We start from the raw sequence: 25,176 nt of genomic DNA, 5'->3' as shown, positions 1-25,176 counted from the left end.
GATTCATGCAAAGCGCAAATAATGTTTTCCATTTAGGTAGTTTAAGTTAAGTTAAATATTTAGATTGGGAGGGGGGTGGGGGAATTGCCTTGTATTTGTTAACAACACTGGTAATATAATCTTTAGACTGTTTATATAATATAAGGAGATTTTAATTACTTTTTCTCCTTATAAGACAAGCTGAAATAGAGCGAAACACTGTTGTAATGACTTAAGTCATTGACTTGACTTACGCGCACTTAGTTCACTGTTTTTAAATGGCTGGGCTTGACAGAATTCTCCTGGACATTTAACTTAACGTGGACTTGGGATTTTATTAGGTGTTTTTCATTACTTATTTATTAAAAAGGCTTGACCTGTGCAATTATTTCAAATTGATTTGTTTATATTATAACACTTGTAATACAGCACTGAAAGGATATTTTTATTCCTCTTTATCCTTATCAAGTGAAGTGTACAGCAAAATACTTATATATGTGGTTGACTTCGAAGGTTTAAAAACACTGCTGTGTACAGCACGCTAAACCCAAAGGGAAATATAAGGACCACTGTTCTACAGCGTAAACACGTGGTTAATATTGGGGACAGCGAAGAGTGTTGCCAGGGTTGTTACGACCACGAAGAGCGAGAAAAACCAGAGAAACATCTTATCCAGCACTCTGGCTGCGTACTGCCATTCGAGGAGGATCTCGTTGCATCTTTTCTCCTGATCCAACTTCCGAGAGATCCTCTGCATCTTCCGGAGGATCTCACGCATCGCTTTGTCTCCGCTGTTCTCCAGAAGGGCTGAGGATAAAATGGGATTCGTATGATTTTAAAGCTGTAAACCAGTACCGTCGTTTTGAAATCACCGTCAAGCACTAAGCAGTATTGTAAACAAGTCATTTTGAAGCAACTAAAGTACAAGCTAGTCGTTGCAAAAAGTCTAAGTCGAGTCTTTTATAAAAAAAAATAATAAGAGACCAAATCTAGAGTCACCGGTTGCACAAGTCCCAGTTCGAGCGGTCAACTTCAAGTGAAGTCATTGACATAAAAACAAAACGTTAAACTATTGAAATCGGTAAACTCGTCCGATTATGAGTAATGTTTGAACTAAAATATTAATGGAAAAACGCCACCTATAGAAAGTAAATTGTTCTACGTTCATAAATTAAACTAAATAATAATTAAACGCTTTATTTTAGTCTTACTGCAGTCGGCAAATTTTTATACCAGGCCATGTCCCTATTTACCAGGTCATCCCTCTTTATCCTTGAACCTTTTTAAACTGCGATTTCCATTACGTACTTATGCAACGAACGATAACCTTAGGTTTTAGAAGTTTACCTTTTTAGACGTCCTGTTGTTACGTCATCTCTAAAGTTTAAATGACTTCCGGTAAAAAAATTATTCTACCTTTATCCCCTCCTGGTAAACATTAGCTTTGTATACGCTTTAGTTTTATCAAAAACTTTATCAATGTGGTTTATTTTATCTCTATAATGCAGTCATTTAGCATTGAATCAAACAGCCCGAAGTGAACCCACATTCTTGCCCGGAGTTTCTCTCCCCGTATCGATGACGTAATCCCAAACTCGCCTCAGCCGGATCCGACGAGTAACTTGCACAGTTGCAACTCTCAAACGAACTGGAAACGTCTAAAAAAGCACCGCGTACGTAGAACTACGTTCAAGAATATAGAATCGGAGCCGATACCCGATACCACGCGGTAGTATCGGTAGTCGTCCGATACTAGGGTGGTATTGGTTCTCGTCCGATACTAGGGTGATATCGCTACTCGTCCGATACTAGGGTAGTATCGGAGTTACTAGGGTAGTATCGGAACTCGTCCGTAAGTAGGGTGGTATCGCTACTTTTCCGATACTAGGATGATATCGGTACTTGTCCGATACTAGGGTGGTATCGGTACTCGTCCGATACTAAGGTACTATCGGAGATACTAGGGTAGTATCGGTACTCGTCCGATACTAAGGTACTATCGGAGATACTAGGGTAGTATCGGTACTCGTCCGTAACTAGGGTGGTATCGCTACTTTTTCGATACTAGGATGGTATCGGTACTCGTCCGATACTATGGTAGTATCAGTACTCGTCCGTAACTAGGGTGGTATCGGTACTCGTCCGATACTAAGGTAGTATCGGAGATACTAGGGTAGTATCGGTACTCGTCCGTAACTAGGGTGGTATCGCTACTTTTCCGATACTAGGATGGTATCGGTACTCGTCCGATACTATGGTAGTATCGGTACTCGTCCGCAACTAGGGTGGTATCGCTACCCGTCCGATGGTAGGGTGGTATCAGTACTCGTCCGATACTAGGGTGGTATCGGTACTCGTCCGATACTAAGGTACTATCGGAGATACTAGGGTAGTATCGGTACTCGTCCGATACTAAGGTACTATCGGAGATACTAGGGTAGTATCGGTACTCGTCCGTAACTAGGGTGGTATCGCTACTTTTCCGATACTAGGATGGTATCGGTACTCGTCCGATACTATGGTAGTATCGGTACTCGTCCGTAACTAGGGTGGTATCGGTACTCGTCCGATACTAAGGTGGTATCGGTACTCGTCCGATAGTAGGGTGGTATCGGTACTCGTCCGATACTAAGGTAGTATCGGAGATACTAGGGTAGTATCGGTACTCTTCCGTAACTAGGGTGGTATCGCTACTTTTCCGATACTAGGATGGTATCGGTACTCGTCCGATACTATGGTAGTATCGGTACTCGTCCGTAACTAGGGTGGTATCGCTACCCGTCCGATGGTAGGGTGGTATCAGTACTCGTCCGACACTAAGGTGGTATCGGTACTCGTCCGATACTAGGGTGGTATCGCTACTCGTCCGATACTAGGGTGTTATCGCTACTCGTCCGATACTAGGGTGGTATCAGTGCTTGTCCGATACTAGGGTGGAATAATATTTTGCAGTAATCCGTTTTGAGAATATCATAGAAATGGTAAAAAAGTTTAAGCTTTTTATTTGAGAACATTACTTTAGTGCAAAACCTAGAACTCTTAAACCTAGCTAAACACAATCCGTACATTAGGTTTTATCCAGAATTGTGGGCTAACCTTACATTATTTGTTTTAAACGTAGCCGTTTTAAAAATCTTACCCTCAGCAATAAAAGACTAGGACGATAAGTTTTTGTTCCAAATAAAGGGCATAGCTTAAAAAAGCGAATCCAAGATTTTTGTTCGCGTGGCCCACCTAATTTTTTTTGATATGTCGTCACAAAATGTTGTTAAAACTTGACATCATAAAGAAGTAAACATAAGGACACCACACAGGGCGTTTATTTTGTTTTAGGTTAGGGAGGTATTACTTTTAATACAAAGGCTACGTTACAAAGATATTTTCGATTTGATAACCGTTTAATTTGGCGAAACCTTTTTTTTCCAAAATATGATGAAACACACGGCCGCTTAAAGGTTTTTTTTAATCAAATTCCGATATGGAAACCGTATTTATATTCTAAACATGTTTCGCATTTACGGAAGGTAAAAATAGGCAGTTTGGGTATTACAAGGCCAGGTTGATAAGCCTAGGTCTGTCCCTGGCCGATTATAATGTTGTCATCAGGTTTGCGGAGTCGGCTAAAATTAACCCCAGTCCGACTTCGGCCAAAAAAATAAACCCGAGTTCCGAGTCCGACTCGCCCAAATGTGCGATTTCGTCGAGTCTTTGAGTTCGGCTGTGACACTAAAGCCAGTGTTAAAATCATTTACGAAGCTAAACACAGTGGATATTCAGCAATCAACACATAGGGGGGGGGGGGGGGGGGGTGTCATGTAATTCATATTTCATCCACCCACAATATACATAACTTATCAGTTTCCCACAACTTAGTTGGAAAATATCCACCATTTGCTATTCCGCCTTAACAATTTACAGTTTACTGCCTTATGAGATTCAAAATTTGCTACTGCACATGCGCATGTCAAACTCGCACTCGGATAGTTTTGCGTGGTCTTACTCGAGTCTCGAGTCCGACTTCAGCAAAAAAAAACAAACAAAAAATTCGGCAGCCCTGATTGTAATGCTCAGTATTCGGCATTGATTTAAAAGTCAACTCACCAAAGTAAGGTGGCTTGCTCTGATTGGCTGCTCGTCTTTGATGACGTGGTCTGGTTTGATTCGCTTGTAGATCGTCACTAAAATGTAAAGAGTTTTTGGTTTTACCTGGTAATTATTTTGAGGTAGAGCACAAGACAATGTTGAACTTGAATCTTGGTTAAAACTCGGCAAACGGTTTACGACTTTATAGTTAAATAAAAGTGAAAAAAAAGAGATTGTCCGAGAACGTTTTAAACGTTTACAACTGCGAGTTTAAATCAAGGAAACGAATGGCAGTTGCTTTATCAATCAAAATAATAAACTGAGACTGAAGCTTATTTTTTTACAAAAAAGCAAAACAAGACCCTAAACCAGTGATTCTCAACCGTTTACTGTCGCTTCCCTATAATACAATTGTTTGTTCCACAATAAAGCAACAAGAAATAGTGCTGTGGTGGTTTCTCGACGTACTTGACTCTCAACCTACATAGCTCAGTTGGTAGAGCGACGGACACCTTATGGGTGTACTCGTGAGTTCGAATCGAACCTCACCGCAATTCAGCTAGTCTGTCGAACTTCCGGTATATATAACATAATCCGTTATTGTTAGCCAGTACGACTTCAGAAGAGCAAGATCACAGGTGTTTTACAGGTATCATGTATTTCTCCGCAAATAGTTTGTCTTTACCTAACTGATGGGGAGACAACAGGACCTTCACTTGAATATTCTTTCGCTCTTTGGTTAACAATCGTGCGACCGTGTGGTCCCGCCAGAGTAGAAAGCACGGCCTGGTTAAGTTGAACCTTTAAACAAAAAGGTTTATCGTTGTATGACTTTAGGAAGCTCACGAAAGTCGCTTAATGTTAGTTATATTCCAGTGCTTTTTGATAACAGCAAAGATTTGGTGACCTTAGCTTCACTAAACTTTTGTGAGTTTAAAGTTAAAAAAAATATAAATTTCGGTTAAATTACAATGACCACAGTTTTCGCGTTACTCTCACAATTTTTTTGAACGTTGGAGTAAACTTGCTCAGAACTAATCTCAATAACCAACAATGTGACCTTCTGCAGATGGCGACTCATAGGTTGACAAACACTGGTTTATTCGAACCAAGAGTCTGACAAGTTTGTTTAATAAGAAAAACTATAACTTTTGGTTTAATTGTACAAAATTATTACAGCTCTTTGAATGTTTAAAAGACTTGAAGAAAAAAGACTTGACTTAAATAAGCTATTGTTGAATTTAAGACTTGAATATACTATTGTTTTCAATAATATCCACTAGCCACTTTGAACAGATAAACAACTCATAAAAGTGTTGTTTTGCGGACATTTAAAGTGTTAAATTTTCAGGCACGGCCATCCTTAACTTTTTTTGACAATATTTACTTCATGTTACTGTTATGGTACTTACAACAACCATCTTTAGCGTTACAGCAACCGTCTTTATCATTACAGCAACTGTCATTTCACTTACAGCAACTGTCATTTCACTTACAGCAACCGTCTTTGACCGACTGCCTTTTCTTTGCTTTTGCAGAATCGCCGTTGTTGTGTTTTCCGTCGATCCTTCCTGTGGACGCCAATTTTCTTTTCCTTCGTAAGTGCGACTGGCTTGCTTGTTGTTCAAAACCAATGTCCGCTCATGAACTGGGATAAATTTAATCGCTTGTGGAAACTTGTGGTAAGCTTACAGGTTTGGTGAAATGGTAAGCTAATTTAAAAAAAAAATACCGTTTGTAACTTTTTATACAATTAAAGCTTTAGTCAAAATAGCTTCTCTGGCAATGATATTTGTTTGCCAACGTTCCGGCCACCTATACAAGTTTCCTTCTTCTGGATATATAACACTAAACGCTCGTACAAGGTACATAAAATAAATGTGGTGTGGGCTATGTACAAGCATTAGGTGTCCTTAACCTTTACGATGCCGACTTGTTAGACCTCCGATACGTTGGAGAACAAACATATTTAAAAATGTAGATTTGTAAGAACTTTTAGTGAGATTACAAGTTGTTGATCAAAACCAATGTCCGCTTAACTCAGGTGTGTCCAACATGAGGCACGCGTGCCAAATGTGGCACGCGACCTAAGTAAAAAGGCACGCAAGACGCAACCCCCCCCCTCCCCTACACCCCAAAATACAGCCAATTGTCAAAAAATCTAAATTTGTTGTACAGCCAATTGTCATTGTTTATTCACAATACAAAACAATCCCAGCAATTACGACAACAAACAATTACTTCTGATGTTACAAATATAACAATATACTGTTTTTATTTTTTGTATAAAAGCGCTTTTAATATTAGAAAAAAATAGTTGCTAAACTTTGACACGGGAAGAAGTTATAAGATAAAAATTGGCACATCGGATTATTTGAGTGAAACACCCCTGGCTTAATCTTTTGTAGAAACTTACGGTGAGATTACAAGTTTTTGTAAAACGATAAACTAAAGCATATAACCAATATTCAACAAACCTTACCTGTATGTGTTAAACTCACCCATAGCCAACACCACAAGCAAAAAGGTTAAGTATTTACCTACTGCCTTGCTCAGTTTTAACTCGGGCCTACCTCCGTGACTGATCCCTAGTGGAGACAGGTTGTCAGAGGACTTGACTCAGACTCTACTGACTTGATGAGGAATTCGCAATCTCTTTCGGCAAATGGGAAGAACTTATCCACAACTCTTATCTTTTACGTTACATTTACACAAAATATATATATTTATATGTTTTTGTAGCCTCCAAATGGTACGATAATGGCATCAGTTAACGATTCGAATTACTAAGGTATTTCCTAAATAGAATGGATTCGGCATAGTCGAGCTAAATAAATACCAAACAAACTAGAAAAAAAACACTTGTAGTTTAACTAAACACTTCAAGGTGTTGTTGCATTCCCCGATAGAAGTATCCTGCTTAGGTAGCCGAAATGTTGAAGAAAATAAGTCCCGACTGAGCCTTTTTTGATGTGCAATTTCAAGTTTTTTACACTTTACCTTCGCGCAGTCGCTGCGAGTGATTTTCGTCCGGCTTCCGCGACGCCACCGTGCGGCAGTTGTTGCAAATTTTCTGTCCGCTTGTGGCGCACGAGTTCTGAAAAGTGCATTCGAAATCTGGCGCGAACGGGTCCATGTGCATCAGCCGCGGGATTGTGACCAGCAGGAGTTTGCGGAGCTTCGTATAATAACAACGACATGTTTATTAGACCCATGTTTTGGTTCGCGACCCAAAAGTGCCCTTTTCATGAAAAATGATATATCGCTAAAACATTTTTGGTACCATTTTAAGCCAATCTAGAGGGCGTGGCCGTAAAAAATTTATAATAACAAATAACATTTAGCAAGAAAATTGATTTAGGTGCAAAAGTAAAATAAATAACCCAATTTAGTTGAAAAAATGCTTAACCTAAGTCCGTAGTACAGAAGACTCAAGTCAAGTCGTTCCAAAACAGTGACTTAAGTGCACTCGAGTCAAGTAATAAGGCAAGTCTTTGACTTAAATCATTACATCAATGTCAGCATGAACTTCTATATTGTGCCGTGTTTCACATCTAAGTTGAACGTGATTCCATGCTTAGCATTTCATCGCAATTCCATGCTTAGCATTTCATAGTAGACATATATATATAGGACCGTTTCAACCCATGCTTAACATTTCGTGGCCTGCTTAATATATTGCGATGTTCAAATGCAATATTATCCTTACTAAAAACTGATATTTAAAATGGCAATGTCAATCTTTGTATAAATTCATAATTTGATTACCAATTTAAAAATCCAGTGGCGTTCGTTGTGTAACTTAATATTTTACCAATCTAACATTAAAACATCTAACATTAGGGACACCTTGTACTTGGTTATTTTATTGAGATAACCCAAGTTATTTGACTCAATGACTTAAAAGTCTAAGTCAAGTCATTTGTCAGAAAAACTTAAATCAAGTCAAGTAATTTTGGTCAAATAACTTAAGCCAAATCTATTCGTTTGAAAACGGTGCCTTGAGTGTCAGGTCATTGATTAAGTCATTTTAACCATGTCGTTTAAGGAAGTCTTTTTCGGTATCTAACGCACACATAAACTCACAAAAGGCGACATTCTTCCGTCGATCTCCGGTGATTTGTAGTAAAAGGACAGAACCAGCACCGTTCCGCCCACAGAAGCGCAAACTGTCATCAGGCTACAGGCGAAGTATTTACCTGGGGAAACAATTTATGTAGTTTGACCTGTCAGGAGTGTAATCATTGAAACAACAGAAATAAAGATAAGAGCTTCGCACGGAAACTAACTTTTAAAACTAATACAAAATTTTTTTAAAGGGTGTAGAAATTCAAAGCAAACTCTGTTTTAAATAGTGTTTTGATTGTTTCTTGACTTGCTCGCATCTAACGTTTTGTAGCTTAGTAAAGCGACGATCCCGGTATAACCGGGGTCGCGAGTTCGAACCTCATCACAGGCTAGTTTTTCTAGACTACTGCCTTTTTAATTTATCGACTGATTTGGCTAGTCTGTCGAAGGCTTCCGATGTCGTATGAAACGTAAGTCGTTATTGTTGGTAAGTACGACTTCAATAGAGCAAGAACACTGTTAATTTTTCACCTTTTCGACGTTTGTATAACTTTTTTTAGCGCAACTTATTTGTTTTCAGGGGTTATCGTACTGGGTTCCTGGACCCCTTAGGATGTACATCAAGGGGATTTAAGGATCCATGGAGGTATACTTCAATTATTGGTGTATAATTAGAAAAATGGGATGAATTTGTTTTTCCAAAAAAAAAACTTTTGAGCTTTATCTTTGAATGTATTTAGACTTCAGTTCAGTTTCGCATTTGTTCGACCGAAAACAGACGGTTTGATAAGTTTATTATAATCTATAACCATTTCATGGAAATCCTGATCCACGCGAACCAAACATTTTTTGGTGATCAGTGTTATAAAAAGTTTAAGAACCCCTTTTGTAAATATAAACTAGAGTTTTGGCGTTTTTACTAACTCATTTTATTTTATTTTTCGTTATTTTGCAGCAACATTTGATCTGGGACCTAAATGCAAAACTTTTAGACAATTCGTAAAAAACAAAAAGACAAAATACCATCGCAAAATTTGTTTGCCACAACCAACTTCGCCAAGAGAACTGTATCTTCATCATTTATGAAAAATGCATTTATGAAAAGCGAATCTTTTTACTCGCCGTATTGTTTTTACTTAAAAGATATGGACTACTTACTTATGAGTGGTATCGCGTCAGACGTCGGTGGCATTGTTTCCATGATGAGTAGCATGAAGACAATCTGAGCCAACAACACTGTAATGGCTGAAAAAAAAACACGAAATATCGGGATTTGTAAACTAACCACCGCTCTTTTGACAATTCTGTGTTTATATACCTGTGGTTCCCAACCTATTATGACTCACCGAATCCACATAAGTAACCCTCCAGTTGGGAACAACTCTTCTATACTAACGAACTGATCATCATGTCTGTCGGGTGAATGACACTAAACTCTCGCAGAATAAACCTAAATGACAAAAGTTAATAGCCACATTTGTCTAATACCAGGGGACAGAAAACGTTCTTATTTAAAGGCCGGAAAAATACCATCAACGGCCGCATCACTGTCAGAATTTAAAATCCCCAGCCTGATTTCAAATATTTCATTGGCAGTTTATTGCGTAATGATTATGAAATATTTATGCAATTGTCGTTTATTTTGAATTTTTACCATTCTTAGCTTTCTTTTACATTTGGCAAACATTAACGTTAATGTAACATTGATAAACTTGTTTTCGGAAAGATTCTGTGGGCCGGAAAAACTAAACCGAGGTTTGGTGACTCCAGGTCTAATACAGAATATGGAATTTAGATGGCACTATTTAAGAATAAATTGCATTGAAACTTTAACATTTTTTTGCGCAATTGAGGTCAGCTGTGCCCATTATCCAGTCTACAAAAGAACTTCACGAGATCGAGTTTTAGCAACCTCTGAATGAGCTACCGTTATTGCCAGGTTCCTGTAGATCAAATGCTGTGCAGAATGATCACACCTTTGATGTTACACTTCATGCCGAAAAGCCTACAGAAACCAGTCAGCTTTTAATTGAGGTTGTATATAAGAACAGAATGCAGCAGACAACTGTGCTATGGTTGCTTCTCGAGTTGCTTCCCTCTAAGCCTGTGTAGCTCAGTTGGTAGAGCGACGGTACCGGTATGACTGGAGGTCTTATGCTTGGAACTTACTTCCAAACTAATGTTGTTTTTCTAGCCTGGCCTTACTGGACGATTATCATAATTAGGCTCACTGATTTTAGTAAGCTGTTACGAAGTTATCCGGTGTAATTTATAATATTTGCGGTTATCGTTGGCCAGTACGGATCCAGAAGAGCTTGATCACAAAATACACATAGTGCATATGAACGTTTTTAGTAACATTAAAATTATTCAAATAAGCAAAAATACCTAGCTACCTAAGGTGATTTTCTCGGCAGCTTCAGCTGGTAGAACGAATGTGAGCAGGGTTAGGACAGAATTGAGCACACAAGGAAGTACAAGGTTGATGATGTAGAACATGGTTCGGCGCCGAATCACGATCGAGAAAGTCACGTCCACGAAATGCTCAGGACAGCATTTGTATCTGACAAACAAAACAAGTTAGGATTTTGAAAATAAGTAAAGAGTTATTCGAGACGATTTAAATGCTACCTACTTCTGTATGGGCTTGGATATGAATTCCACGTTTACCGACAGCCTCTAACTATTATGCTCCAAAACAAGTTATTATGCTAAACCTGTGTGCCGGTTAGTTAGCTTTTAAAAAATATATTTTCTTTATTTAAGTATACATGCTAGCAATAGGGGCGGATCCAGAATTTTTTGCTTTGGAAGGTAATAAAACTACAAGGAGTATTATCGGACATTCCTAAGGTGTAAAAAACATTATGTAGAATGCAACGCCTATAGTTAGTATTTTTTAAGAATAACGGTTTTAGACTATGTCGTGTTTCGAAATAACCAAAATACCAGCGCTGACCAAACTTAATCCCTAGGTAAATTATATTTAGAAAAATTATGTTTAGAAAATATACTTTCAGAAAAAATGAACTTCTTAAATTCCCTTTAAGCAAGGCGGTTCGTTAACTCAGTTAAAGACGTACTCTGATAAAAGTTATATACTTAAAACACTTTTCACTTGATAATATTTTCTCCATGAGCAAGTAATTATCTTCTTACTTGTGAGTTGTCCTTTTGCCGATAACTTCTATCAGTTTCCATTCCCCACTCTCGGTATATTCCGTCGTGTCTGTACCGCCACCTTGCTGAAGTTGCAAGTCCACCTGCGTCGCCGTTAGAGGAAGTCGTAAGCCGTACAATTAAATAACCCTTTACTTACACCGGTCAACAGCAAATTTTAAACGAAGATGTAATAGATTGATTCTTAAAGTGTTTTCGGCACTGACTCTTAAACTGACATTTTTTATAGCACATAAGGTTTTAAAGATATTCGTGTTTTAGTTGTTTCAATGTTTGGTTGTAATAATAGATAGCATAACTGTTTTGGCCCTATATATGTGGCCATAGCAAAACATATTTGTCAAATGAATATTGTAAAGTAATCTAGAAAATAATCGAAATATACTCTGCTAATTAAAAGTATCCAGCTCATTAAATTTTATAAAAAATCGAAATAAAAAAACAATTGGTGACAATAAGCCTTGCATTGTGAATTGCCTTCACAGAATTCCCAAAAAATGTTTAATATTTTTACCTGATTTCCGTTGTACGACCACACACCGAACTTAAGAGTACAAACTTGTTCGTCGAACGGAAAGTTGCTAACGTCTATTTTGCAAGTCGATTTGAAGAGGCCTGAATATGGCACAAAGCACCAAAGTTTAACAGCCAATCATTACGCAGGCAACCCTGTTTTCGATCGAACTACAACTTTTAAAACGGTAGTTTTAATTACGATGTTGGTTTAAAACGTTTTGTTTCTACAAATTTTTAACTTTATAGTCAGTATTTTGATATATTGTGCGCTTCTTGAGAACCCCCATTAAACTTATCATTCACATTTCTGCTGACCCACTCAGAAAAGAAACAAAATGTCTCAAAAGCTGTCAATTTTCCAAATGTACATCATTTAAGAATCTAGAATAACAGACAACGGGGTAAATCAGTGTTTCTCAGATTTTTTTGTGGCCACCAAAATGCTGAACTTAAGCGTAACACCGAAGCTTAGACCACCCAATTCAGTAACTGAACTTTTTGTGAGCTTAAAGTGAACAAAACGCAACAAAATAAATAAGTTCGAATACAGTTTATTTGAGGCATATGCTTGTAATACTTCCGCCATTGTCTCACATTTTGGAAAAAACGTGCTTAGAACCAATCAAAAAAATCATATAAAGCTACTGTAGTCAACGATCAAACCAAATTAAACGGCGGCCATTGGGTTAAGATCCAAAAGGTTTAGAAACACGGGATTTATGAAGAAGACAACCCTTCACAAAATAATTTTCACTCAAACCCCACCTGGTGGCATGTGAAGGCAGTTACCATGGTTATCGATGACGATTGAAGTTTGGGTTGTGGAGTCAAAGTTGTTATCGGCGTTGTTGTACAAGAGTATATCGGGCGTCCATATGCTCAAAAAATAAAATAATTTTCTTGTATTGTATCCATGGCGTCTTTGACCAATGTACGAAGTTGTTGGGTATTTATTTTTATTTTATTTTATTTTCATGGCACTTTTTACCGATACCTAAAGTCATTTTTAAATGACCCAAGTCCCAGTCATTGTCATAACAAGTAAAGTAATTTGCATTTTATAGTGCTGTTTTAGACACTGATAAACTTGGGATTAGAATTGAGAAAAATGTGTAATATTTATTTCGCAACAGGTAGTTTATTTCGATTCGAGCTATAGGTTCGTTTTTTTTTAAGCGAGCCATAGGTTCGTTTCTTTCAATGCGAGCTATAGGTTCGTTTTTCACATTGCGAGCAATAGGTTCGTTTCTTTTGATGCGAGCTATAGGTTTGTTTGTTCTAAAGCGAGCTATAGGTTCGTTTCTTTCAATGCGAGCTATAGGTTCGTTTTTTACATTGCGAGCAATAGGTTCGTTTCTTTTGATGCGAGCTATAGGTTTGTTTGTTCTAAAGCGAGCTATAGGTTCGTTTCTTTTGATGCGAGCTATAGTTTTGTTTCTTTGGATATACGAGCTATAGGTTCGTTCGTTTTTCTTGATGCGAGCTTTAGTTTCGTTTCTTTCAATGCGAGCTATAGGTTCGTTTCTTTCAATACGAGCTATAGGTTCGTTTCTTTTGATGCGAGCTATAGGTTTGTTTTTTCATACATCTTTTTCATGAATGTCAGAAAAAAACACATTTTTTGATGTTTGAGGCTTGGATCGTGAGATGGTTATAAAACTCCTATTTGGCTCGCGCTTAAAAAAGTTTGAGAACCACTGTGACCTATCCGATCCTGATTTAGAAAACAAAAAAACGTAACGTACTTAAGTCGCTGTTTTAGCAGCAAAAACTTGGGTGATTAGCCAGTTTTGACCAAAACAAATGATCTTTTAAAAATAGCGACTTAAGTCAAGCAATTTTGCCCAAAAGACTTAAGTCATTTTAAAACAGAGACCTAATTCAAGTAATTTTGCCCAAAAGACTCAAGTCATTTGAAAACAGCGAGTTAAGTCAAGTAAATTTGTCCAAAAGACTCAAGTCATTTGAAAACAGCGACATAAGTCAAGGTATTTTGCCCAAAAGACTCAAGTCATTTTAAAACAACGACTTAAGTTAAGTAATCTTGCTCAAAATACTTTAGTCATTTAAAAACGGCGACTTAAGTGCGCTAAAGTCAAGTTAATACAATACGGCACGTAGCTTACTGCTTCGACGGAATCCTTATCTTTGTAATGTTGTCGTTTTCTTCTTTGTCCCACTTTAGCTGGTAATCCTGCCACTGCATATCCAGCCATGCATTTGATGTGATAATCTGATTTCGTTCGTCCTGGAAACAAATATTTACTCACGTTGTTGATTTAAAGAAATATTATTATTACATAATTACTGATAAAAAGCATGTATTGAAATTTAACAAAGTGCAGTTAGAATGCTATGCAAAGTACCTACTGTCAGAATTTTTATGTCCGATACCTAACAGCTTATTCCGATACCCGATATTTTGAAAGAAAAGTAACTCGATCCGATCTGATGCCCGATGACGTCATAACTATATGCTCAGATAAGCAAAATCAATAAAATACTAAACTTATACAGTTTTTTGTCTAGGTTATCATGTTAAAAGCTGCTTTAAGGTGAGAAAGTTTAGTTAGCCCCAGTTGTTGTAAACATGTTATTGTTTGATAAGTTTACCTTTTAAGGTCATAGCATTGCTTTGTAAATCATGGCTGAAACTCCTAGATTAATTTTGTATCGAATCGCCACCGATACCGTTCTCGTGGACAAGTACCGATACTACCACTTGGCATCGAGTATCGGCTCCGATCCGATATTATCGGACATCTCTAGTGGTAATGATTGCGCAACATTTCTTTGCGATTTGCTTTGTGTGTTACTTACGATGTCTATGATTTGCTGAAGAGAAAACTTGATCCGTATCACCAGCGTATCGGTGTGATGAGGTACAGGTCGTTCCAAGGACGAATAATTTTGAAGAAGGTCAAATATCAGATCCTTTTCGACCCGATCTCCATAAGCTGGAAGCAAAGAATAAGTGCATTTCTCCATGAAAATTTTGAAATGGTTTTGAGCATAATGCCAATAGGCCATTAGACATAGGACTGCACAGTCGGTTAAAACCAACCAGAGTCCTACCCCGGTCAAGTGTGTCGATTTCGTCTAGTCCCAGATCCCGCTTCGCTTTTACAGCCTGTATTAAACCCATTTACGTAACTAAAGTAAGGTGGGTATTCATGTTGGGAAGCGATTCGCGTGAACCAGCGCGCACCGGTTAAGCCAGTGGTTCTCAACCGGGGTGCCCAGAGATGTTTGAGAATCTTGAAGAATCTGATTTTTGCTCAACTCTTAGGCCTACAAATTTTTGTGTAAAGATTAGAGTGGAACAAACCCAATTATAACTTCCGACGTTGTGTTGAATTGACGTGTGTTGTTCCAGTTCCGTTTTATTGTGACATTCTAGTAAATTACCTACGGATAATTCTTTATAGGGGTGCCAATTTATTTGTTATTTATAAGGTGTGATGCTAGTCATAAAAGGTTGAGAAACAATGGTTAAACCATAACATTAATGGCAATCCTAACGTTAAATGAAAGATTAATTACTATCAAAGCCTATACAGAAGTGTGCCATATTGATATAAACATTTTAAATCATTCTATTTATTAATTAATTTCTACGATATTCTGTGGTTTCCATGTTAAAAATAAAAATAATAATGCGAAAAATTCTAATGCTTTTTTTGTATAGGCCTTGGTATACATTCTATTTTAACATTTTTCTTGCAATGCCTTCTTAAAAAAGGTCTTAAAATTAGTCGAATATGAAAGTCCGAGTCAGGTCTTTTTGAATAAATAACAAGTCAAGTCCCAGTCCAAGTCATCAGTTGCGCAAGTCAAGTCCCAGTTATAATTAGAGCCAAACTTCAAGTCATCTCCTTGTCATAAAAATATAACGTTAAACTATTATAATTTTTAACTAGTATGAGGACTACCAACAATAACTTGCAAACATTTGAAAAAATAGTTCAATTTATAAAAAAAAATACCTGAAGAAAACACTTCATTTCAACCCAAGTCATTAGTCCAAAAGACTTAAGTAAGGTCAATGCATTTGTCCGGAAAACTTAAGTCAAGTCAAGTAATTTTGCGCAAATAACTTAAGTCAAGTCAAGTCATTTGAAAACAGTGACTTAAGTGCACTTAAGTAAAGTCACTGATTTAATTCATTACAACACTGCAAGTCGTAGATGTAAAAACGAATTGATCGTAGTTAAGTACTTTAATTAAACACGACATTTTTGTTTTTAATTTTCTAAACTAAACCAAGATTCTCACCTGTCGTTAAAACCATCCAACATAGAAATATAATATTGTACATTTGCATGGTGCTGCTGAAATTAAAGGTTTAGGTTCACTATTTTTAACTTGATGTCTTGGGTTACCTTTTCTGAAACGATTTAAATCAATTAGTAGAATGTCCGATACTTGACGTTCTAAAATTCGAAATGATGTCATTACTATACAAAATGACGTCTTTACTAAACTTAAACCAGCAAAATAAACATAATTACAACGTGCGAGGTATCAGATCGGCGCCGATACCATCCTAGTATCGGTCAAATAACGAAACCATCATATGGAATTAGGTATCGGCTGCGAATCATAAAGTTTTATACTTTTTAAACAAAACAGTCGAAAATCTGCAAAATGAATATCACTGACGTAAACTTTTCTGGACTGAAAAAGCATTTCTCCTAAAACTAGAACGACACGGTTTTGAAAGCTGACCTGACACTTTAAACTTTTAAAGAGCCGTCCGATCATCGGTTCATGAGCTTGTCATAAATAATGCATTTTAGGAAAACATTTTTTTAAAAGCCTGTAAGGCTTTACCTGTCTTTTCTAAAAAAATAATATTTTTTTAAAATTATCATAGTTGACAATCTACAACCAATGTTTAAATTTGTATTTATAATAGCAAAATATTTCTAACAGCAAATGGAAAAGATGGAAACTCCAGTTAAATATGGTGAATTAAAATTTAATTTTCGTTGCTTGTTTTTAAAAGGAACTATGGTTTCTATCTACATAAGTGGACTTTTTCCATATTTTCCAGTCCCATAATGACTTAACTTGACTTAAGTGCACTATACAAGGAAAAAAAAGTATTGCACTGTTTTTAAATGACTTAATTCCTTTTACCAAAATGATTTGAAAAAAGATACACACTTTCTTTTCAAGTACACTTCTTTCGTGCAAAACTGTCTTACACGGTTCAGAAGTGTGTAATACTTTTATGAAACACCTTGTATACCTGGAAAAACAAAACACCTTAAAGTAATATTAAACTGTGTAAATAGATGAACGTCTGACTTAATTTGTCAACCGTTCGCGCTTGTAACGGTGCGTGCGTAAGCAGCACAAGTTTTTTCGCGCCTGTAATCTTCTCATTGTTTTCGGCTTTCCGGGTGAAAATATGAAAGCACCGCAATTTCGACAATCGCTTCTGAATAATAAAGGGGTCGTGTGTAAAGTCTAAGTGCCGGAGATCCGCCATAAATAATTTACCGCCCCAACTCCATAAAAGTAGAGGAAAAAGTTTGCCAGCAAGTCGCAACAAGCCAGACCAGTTTTTTTTGAGCACACATCTAAAAAACAAGTTTTTGCACTGCTGCAAACAAATTGTATATAGGGTGGGACATATGAAACACATAAAATTTTCCGAACCTGCTGAATTTACAAAAAAAAAGCAATAACGTTTTCGTAATAAAGTGCAAACAACACAACTTATTTTGCTCGTTGTCCTACTTTCGTATTTACACCCAAATCACTTGTTTTTTAAGCTTTTTTTTACTATAAGAATAAAAAGCGTAGTAGCGTATAAAAGCGTAGTATGTCTTATGTTACCTTGGGCCTTGTCTTGGTATAATAAAAAATAAACTCTTAAACTTCCAGTCTTGCAAACAGGTCATTTTGAAATGACTTAAGTCTGAGTTAAGTATTTTGCAAGAGTCCTTATTTAAGCAAGTCAACTCTAAGTCGAGTTATTGACATAAAAATAAAACTATCACTATCAAACATGATAAAAAACTATCACTATCAAACTTTTATTTAACGTTTCTGTTGTGTTCAAAAAGGCAACTTTTAGCGTGACTTAAGTAGTAATTACTTAGTAGCGCAGTTTTTGATCACTAACTAGTTCTCCAAAATAAATAAAATCAGGTTAGCCACAAAAATCGAGAAATAAAGTCTCTTTTTTTCTTGGCGACTTTTATGTTAGGCTATTTTCTTCATGTGATCTCTGTTATGTAGTTCTAGGCCAGTGTTTCCCAACCTTTTTTACACTAGTGCCCCATTGGGCTCAATATTATTTCATATCGCCCCCCTTATCTTGTTTTACAGTAAAGTATTATATAAATCGTTGTCTACCATCATATTGTCTTCACTTTCGTTTCGATAAGCTATCAGTCATATTTTAGGTTGTCTAACACAGTGGTCGGCAAACGCTGGTGCGCGGACCGGTCCGCGAGGAGTTGGTTACCGGTCCGTAGCAGGGTTGTCAGATTAACATTTTGTTTAAACACGAACTGTACGTAAATCCTGGTACAAAGTAAAAAATAATTAAATGCATATTTGTTTTTAAAACACATTTACCTTCGTTTTAATATAGCCTACTACTCCATGGTTGATTGTTTTGATAAAAAATCACAATTAGTATCAAGCTCTCGTGAGGTTCAAAACAAATAGTGTGTTGTGGCTATATGAGTTACATAGCACGTTCACAACATCCATAATGCATATTTTTATTACAAAATCTTACTTCTAGTACTTAAAATATATCGAAAAATGGGCTAAAATATCATGTGTTTTAATTTTAAGCGAGCTCACCTTAAAGTGCAATAGAATAAATTAATGCAAACAATGTTTATAAAACTATGTCCCATAATGAAATAATTAATTATTTTGAAATTTAGGCAGGAAAGGTTTCGAAAAAACGTAAGTATATTAATTAGTTTTAGACTTTATAAAAATGACAAAAAAATCATGATTTTTCTGACATCAACCACGTTAAAAAAATTATTTTTGTTGTCAAAAAAAAAACATTCTGGCAAGCCTTGTACGTATGTCTATCCTATACTTTTCAGGTGTCGGTCGGTGGTTCGTGCTTTTTCATATTGCCATTATTTTTTTTCGTTTTTATATTACGTAGGCTAACTAATAAAAGTGTCGCGTAGGGCCTGGTCAAAAAGGGGATCATACATTATTATATGTTATACAAAAGTGTGACCTCTTTTGAAAGAATGCTTTAAATATCCTTATTTTGACAAACTGGTAGGCTAAGAACATAGGAATTGGTAATAATGGTATTAAAGTGTAATTTAAGAAAAAAACGTAAAGGCCTAAAATTTTATTAAAATGAGCCGCGGGCTGGGTTAAATTAAATTGTTTGGCTGGCCGGATGCCGTTCGCGGGTTTCAGTAAGTTTAATAATTCTTAGATGGGAGCATCTCTTTCTGGCCAAACAAGCATAAAGTTCGTATTGAAAGTTGTAATTATTTTTCTTTTCTGAACATTTGTTGTTTTTTAAGGCCGGTCCGCGACAAAATTTTAGTTTTAAACCGGCAAAAAGGTTGCCGACCCTGGTCTAACATACATGAAAAGTGTAATAAAGCTACTGTGAGGAAACGCGTTAACCTTAATAGTTAAGTCCGGGCGCACCTGGCGAGCGAAGCGATCCTAATTTTTTTGGGGTATACCGACATTTCATTTAAATTTCCTGCTATTTTTTATTATTACATTGCCAAAACAATGTTAAAAAATATATGTGTAATATTTTTTAATACGTTTTCCATTTTTCCGTGACGCACTTGGTAGCCTTCCACGGCGCAACGGTAAAGAAGCGCTGATCTAGTCCAGAAACAGCTTTAAAATGTGTAAACAAACTGGACGTAGAAAGATCATTCGCGCGAAGCGCGAAAAATTTTCTACCGTACTAAAGCTAAAATAGTCAAAAAGTATTTGAAATGGACTCATGTCTAGTTGTCAAAGGGGCGCGGCTGGCCGAATCCGGCGGCGACCCCTGCTTTAAATATACAAACATTTTGCCTCGTATAAAACGGTGGAACGCAACAACATCCAACAACTTAACAGAAAAATGCCAATTATTACGTAACAATGGTCGGGAAAATATTACAAGTTCGCAGTACGGAAGTTGCCATAAGGTTAAAAGTTACCTACAATGCTGTTTGTTACTATTTTTATGTGCAATCAGTACTTTCATGTAACGCCCCTTATGTGCGTTCAGCGCCCCCCAAATTAGAAAAAGACCCAGAACGCCCCCTTGTAAGTCGCCAACGCCCACAAGGGGGCGGTACCGCCCACGTTGGGAACCTCTGTTGTAGGCTAAGACTCCTACCCAAATTTTTTTTCAAATGTTTTTGCTAGCCAAAGTTAATTTCGCCAGATGATTGAAAACGTTTAGTTAAATTAAAACAAAGTATAAAATCATTTAAAGATGTATGTTTATTGGTTAGAGTTAGAGAATAAAAAAAATTAAAATCTGGAAAACAAAAGGCACTAAATAAAAACCTTAGTCTGCTGTCAATATGATGTAAATTAGTTGTTCACTTTTTGTATGCTGGCATACCTTATAAAAATAAACTAGAAAATTATAAGGTTGGTTACATAATTTCAATGAGGGGAAAAATAGGCAATTTCCAAGTAAAATTTGCCAACAAATTGACTGAGGGGCAAAATAGGTAGTTTCAAAGTCACATTTGCCAACACTGCGCTGCGTATAACCAATGAACTAAAAACCGTATTTAATCCCACCGTTTTTGTCCGATTGCCAAATATATCAGCCCTTTAAATAACGAGGGTTTCATTTAAATAACGAGGGTTTCAACTTCTTACGTGGCGGTTTTATTCACATAATAAAATATAATCATAATGCAACAATTTTAGGCTCAGTAAATGTCATGTTGTTGCACACTTTGTTGATATAATATAATAAAGTGTTCTATCAAAAGTTAGTAATGTTTGCTAAACTGATTTAGCAAAATGGAGTATAAATAGTGCGGTAAATGTGTGCCGTATAGCCTACCCAACTTTATGCTATTTATGTTATTCATTAGGCTACTAGGTAAGGGCATATATGGTTTGATCCTGATGGCCTATGTCCCTATGAATATAATATGACGATCCAAAATGGTTGCCGAAACAATTAAAAACAACCAATAACATGTATTGGGTATTAAAAAACCTGATGAATTTTCAATGTATTTGGGTAAATTAAGCAGGCATAAAGAGTTCATACAGTGTGGCCATAAAGACTTTTGACATAATCAGCGTAAAGAAAGCACGTGGATCTAGTATTACTGACAATATACATTTAATACCTGTATTTAAATTTTTTGGATTGTTGTTTAAAATGCGTATTACCAACATAATAAACCAACGAAGATGTCTGTTTGTTTTGTCGCTTGGTTTCAAAATCGTGCTTTCTGTACTTGCTGAAAATACTTATATATAAGTACATTAGGGGAGTGTTTCTTAACCAGGTGAATGGTTCACCCCAGGTTGAATCGAATTATTGCAGGGGTGAACCAATCAAAAGGGGTGAATTAGGAAGAACCGTCAGAAATAGATGATGGCTTGCGAGCAGGGCGGATATTTTTTGTGCTGTTATATATAGACGAGATAGTTTTACCATATCATGAGACAAAGGTGAATGAAATTTGGAGATAGATGCTAGGGGTGAACAAAACTAAAAAAGTTTCAAAAACAAAAAAAAACTAAAAAGAAGAACTGGATTATAGCCTATAGGCAGACTTGGACAACTAGATTTATTTTAGTTTTTTAAAATTAGATTAGAATTAAAATTAGATCATTTCGGTTTTTCAAAACTAGATTAGAATTAGAATGCGATCATTTCGAGTTTTCTCAAATTAGATTAGAATTAGAATTACCGAATTCTTAAAAAAATCGAATTTAAACTAGAATTTGAACTAGAATTATATTTGATTATTTGCAATCAATTCCATTTAAATCAAGAAGTATTCTAGTAAGAGTGTGAATGGTCAATATATTTGTGCTAAGTTCTATGTCTTTCAGATTAACATATGTTTTTCAGACTGTAAAAATTAAGTTCAAACCAAAGAGTTTTAATTCAAATCCTTTGTTTGGACTAAGAGACTAAGAATGTCGTTGGACAAAGTAGCATTTTTGGTAAAATCCGAATTAGATTAGAACTAGAATTAGAGCGCACAAGCAATTCACAAATTAGATTAGAATTAGAATTAGCCGCATTTTGCTCTAATTCATTGAATTAGAAAACTAGAATTATCTAGTTGTTCAAGTCTGCCTATAGGCAAGGGTTACCATCGGAGACCAAAAAACTAGCACGCTACACCGAAAAAATAATCACGCTACTGATGACCAGGGCAAGATCCAGGAAAATTTGACTTTTATTTGTTTGAATTGGCTAAACTGTAGGTACCGTAATTCAGGAGGATTTTCGAATTGGGTACAGAATAAATTGCTATTGCTCGACACAATCTGATTTTGACAAACGTGTTGTGAGGGCATTGACTCTATTGTTGTAAGGCTGTTGAGCGCAAAAATTAAACATTCCGTTACCGTGTTTCGTGTTTTATCATGTGGCGCCGGCAGTTTTGCTTATTACAAATATTAACCCCGCTGTGCGATTCTTTGTAAATTTTTAAAACAGTTCGTTAATCGTGCTTGGTTTTTGTAAAATACATTTTGTCGGATTGTACTAAGTAAGGTTGATCGCTGTTCTGTAACAACTGTAAACTAAAGACAGTTATGTTTGTTAAATGCTTTCAGTTTGTATAGAAGCGCAGCTGAACTATGTACTTTATATTGCCGTACAGTTTAAACACTGCGACAGAATCTCTGTTTAAATAGGTACTTTTAAACTATACTGTTTGTTTCGTAATTGTTGCTGTTTTGCTAAAGTTGCGAGATTGGTTAGACCAGGGGTGTCCAACTCAAACATGCCGGCGTGCCAATTTTTATCTTATAACTTCTTCCCGTGCCAAAGTTTCATAACCGAACCAATTCTTTTTAATCATAAAAGCACTTTTTTACCAAAAATAAGACCGTTTACTTAAACTTGAAAAAAAAACTGTCGTGTAGAAATGCGCATCACTACATCAAAGTGTCTCTCGGTGAGCTGACTTTTGTTTCTTCACACCAAGTTATATAAGTTATGTGAATGCTAGCCTCGACATAGTATAATGTTACTATATTACAAGTAATTGTTGGTGGTTTGTTTTATATTGTGAACAAACAATGACAATTGGCTGTATAACAAACTTAGTATTTTCTGACAATTGGCTGAATAACAAATTGAGAAACTTAGTAATTTTTGGCAATTGGCAAAATAAAATTTTAGTTATTTGGGGGAGGGCTTGCGTGCCATTTTTTGTTTGGTCGCGTGCCACATTTGGCACGTGTGCCGCTTGTTGGACACCCCTCGGTTAGACCTAATACTGTTGCTGCTTTCATAAGGGCCGCATACTACTTTAATTGTGAGAAAGTATTTACTCGACAGGCCTCCTTAACCACGCAAAATCCGGGCATTGCCCGAATGCACATGATATATCGCGCTTATTGCAAACGGCTGCATATTATTTTTCCAAGTAAATACCCTATTTAACCTGGGCAACGCCGGGTATTTTGTCTAGTCATATATAAAATATGGATAAAAAATAGTTCGAAATGGGGATAACTTTGAAGGTTTATTAATAGACTATAACTTTAATAAAGGTCGTTATACATTCGATGACATGTGTATTACTAATATACAGAAAAAGTGCAATAGCAGTTAAAGAGACTTGTGGTAAAAAGGCAACAAAAGCAGATTTTTTGCAGTTTCAATGTTAAAGTTGGCAATAAAACCCAGAGTTTGTACAGTTGTAGGAGTGGTGTCTATTCCAAACGAAACCGTTAAATTCACTGTAAAAAAATTAAATATTGAAGTGGGGCTCGCGCCCCCTAAATTTGAATCGAACATTGTATGTCAAGAAGAAGCAGCCTCTTTTGTAAACCTCAATTTGGCGCCCCTGTAGCTACGCCTCGTACTTTGTTAACTGTCAAGAGACCCGTGGTTATCGAAGCCTGTAGCTCTGCACAATATCGCTTTATAAACGCGTAAAATTGCTTACTACAGCTTATTACTTTCACAATATATTGTTATTATGTAACATAATGCATTGTTTTATAATATGGGTTAAATAATTTGGTAAATATAAATAAATGAAGTTTTACACTCCTTCGTCAAAGTGAAATAATTGATAAAGAACTCTTTTAGAAACTAAAATAAGGCAAACTAAGCACACAACTCTAAAATAAGCACGTTTCTTCGAAATAAGCACATTAGTGTTTTCTAAGACACTGCATCTAAAAAAAAGCACAAATCTTAGAAATAAGCACGGTGTGGCAACCCTGCATATAGGGCATTGTTACGTTTTATTTTGTCGCCTAACAACAAATTTTAAAGAGAAGTGTACTGCTAACAGGGCTGCGGAGTTGGTTATGAATAACCCAAGTCCGACTCCGGAGTCCGGAGTCCGACTCCTGAGTCCCGAGTCCAACTCCGGTCAAATGTGCGATTTCGTCGAGCCCTGAGCCGGTCCTGACTCTACAGCCTGTATTTCGCCAATTTACGTAGCTAAATACGGTAAATATTTATTATTCAGCAATCCACTCATAGGGTCGTTATACAACTATAGCAGCCACTTCGTCATATTGTGTTTACACAGAGAATTTTTGTTTTAATCGATGTGTCGTAACGGAAAATTTTCAGTAAAAATCATAGCCTAAATTCTTTGCAATCCTTTCAATGTTTGCGTTACTTCTTGCAGCCAATGTGCAAACGATAAACGGAAAGTTTTCGGTAAAATTCCGTTACGTAGATTTCTTGCAACCACATTCTAATGTTTGCGATATCCTTGCAGCGAATTTGCAAAAATTTAAATTTCTGACACCAATTTTTATGCGTCAAGGCATTTACATCCGTTTTAACATATGTTTTCAAAACACCGCGGTCTGAACATAAATCGGTTTCCCCGGTCGTGTGATTTCAAACTGTTGTCATTTAACTGAAGTCAGAAGCTGTTTCGCAATCGCGTTTTGACGTAAAAATTGTATGTTTCGCGTCAGAAATAAGTGTGAAAAAGGCTTGAGTTACGCCCTTTTTGTCACGTGATATTTTTTAAGTATTATAAGAATTAATGACGTAAATCTTTCTTTATTCGCAGAAATTTTGTTAACTGATTTTCGTCTATAAATAGCGTGTTTAATCAATATAAAATGGCTTTTACGGCTTTTACGGCTTTTACTCAGACAGCAAACTCGAGTGCTTTTGTGACTGAACCAGATAGG

The 25,176-nt window shown here is 36.4% G+C and overlaps 1 protein-coding gene across 1 annotated transcript; it reads right to left on the bottom strand.

Annotated features, from left to right (window-relative positions):
• Positions 1-553: 553 nt before the first annotated feature.
• LOC146136723 (acetylcholine receptor subunit alpha-type acr-16-like) lies at positions 554-14,971 on the bottom strand. The gene is made up of 14 exons (XM_083396241.1): positions 14,902-14,971; positions 14,647-14,783; positions 13,953-14,074; positions 12,592-12,704; positions 11,825-11,925; positions 11,290-11,393; positions 10,527-10,693; positions 9,289-9,375; positions 8,149-8,261; positions 7,063-7,240; positions 5,475-5,710; positions 4,748-4,863; positions 4,081-4,157; positions 554-786 (listed from the first exon to the last, which is right to left on the bottom strand). The coding sequence occupies exons 1-14, from the start codon at positions 14,969-14,971 to the stop codon at positions 554-556; spliced, it is 1,854 nt and encodes a 617-aa protein (XP_083252367.1).
• Between the last annotated feature and the right edge of the window lie 10,205 nt (positions 14,972-25,176).

Source organism: Ascidiella aspersa, chromosome 8 (assembly GCF_963924565.1).
Source record: "Ascidiella aspersa chromosome 8, kaAscAspe10.2, whole genome shotgun sequence".
NCBI classification, from domain to species: domain Eukaryota; kingdom Metazoa; phylum Chordata; class Ascidiacea; order Phlebobranchia; family Ascidiidae; genus Ascidiella; species Ascidiella aspersa.
The sequence above is the reverse complement of the archived record's forward strand: the minus strand, read 5'-3'. Positions and strand labels throughout refer to the sequence as shown.

Excerpts from the sequence above, each read along its gene's own strand:
- LOC146136723 (XM_083396241.1), bottom strand. The coding sequence starts at position 14,971 with ATGGGTTTAATACAGGCTGTAAAAGCGAAGCGGGATCTGGGACTAGAC. Across the intron at positions 7,241-8,148 it reads ACGGAAGAATGTCGCCTTTT|CTCCGCAAACTCCTGCTGGT; the intron begins GTGAGTTTATGT and ends TATTATACGAAG. Across the intron at positions 787-4,080 it reads GAGCAAGCCACCTTACTTTG|CCCTTCTGGAGAACAGCGGA; the intron begins GTGAGTTGACTT and ends TTTTATCCTCAG.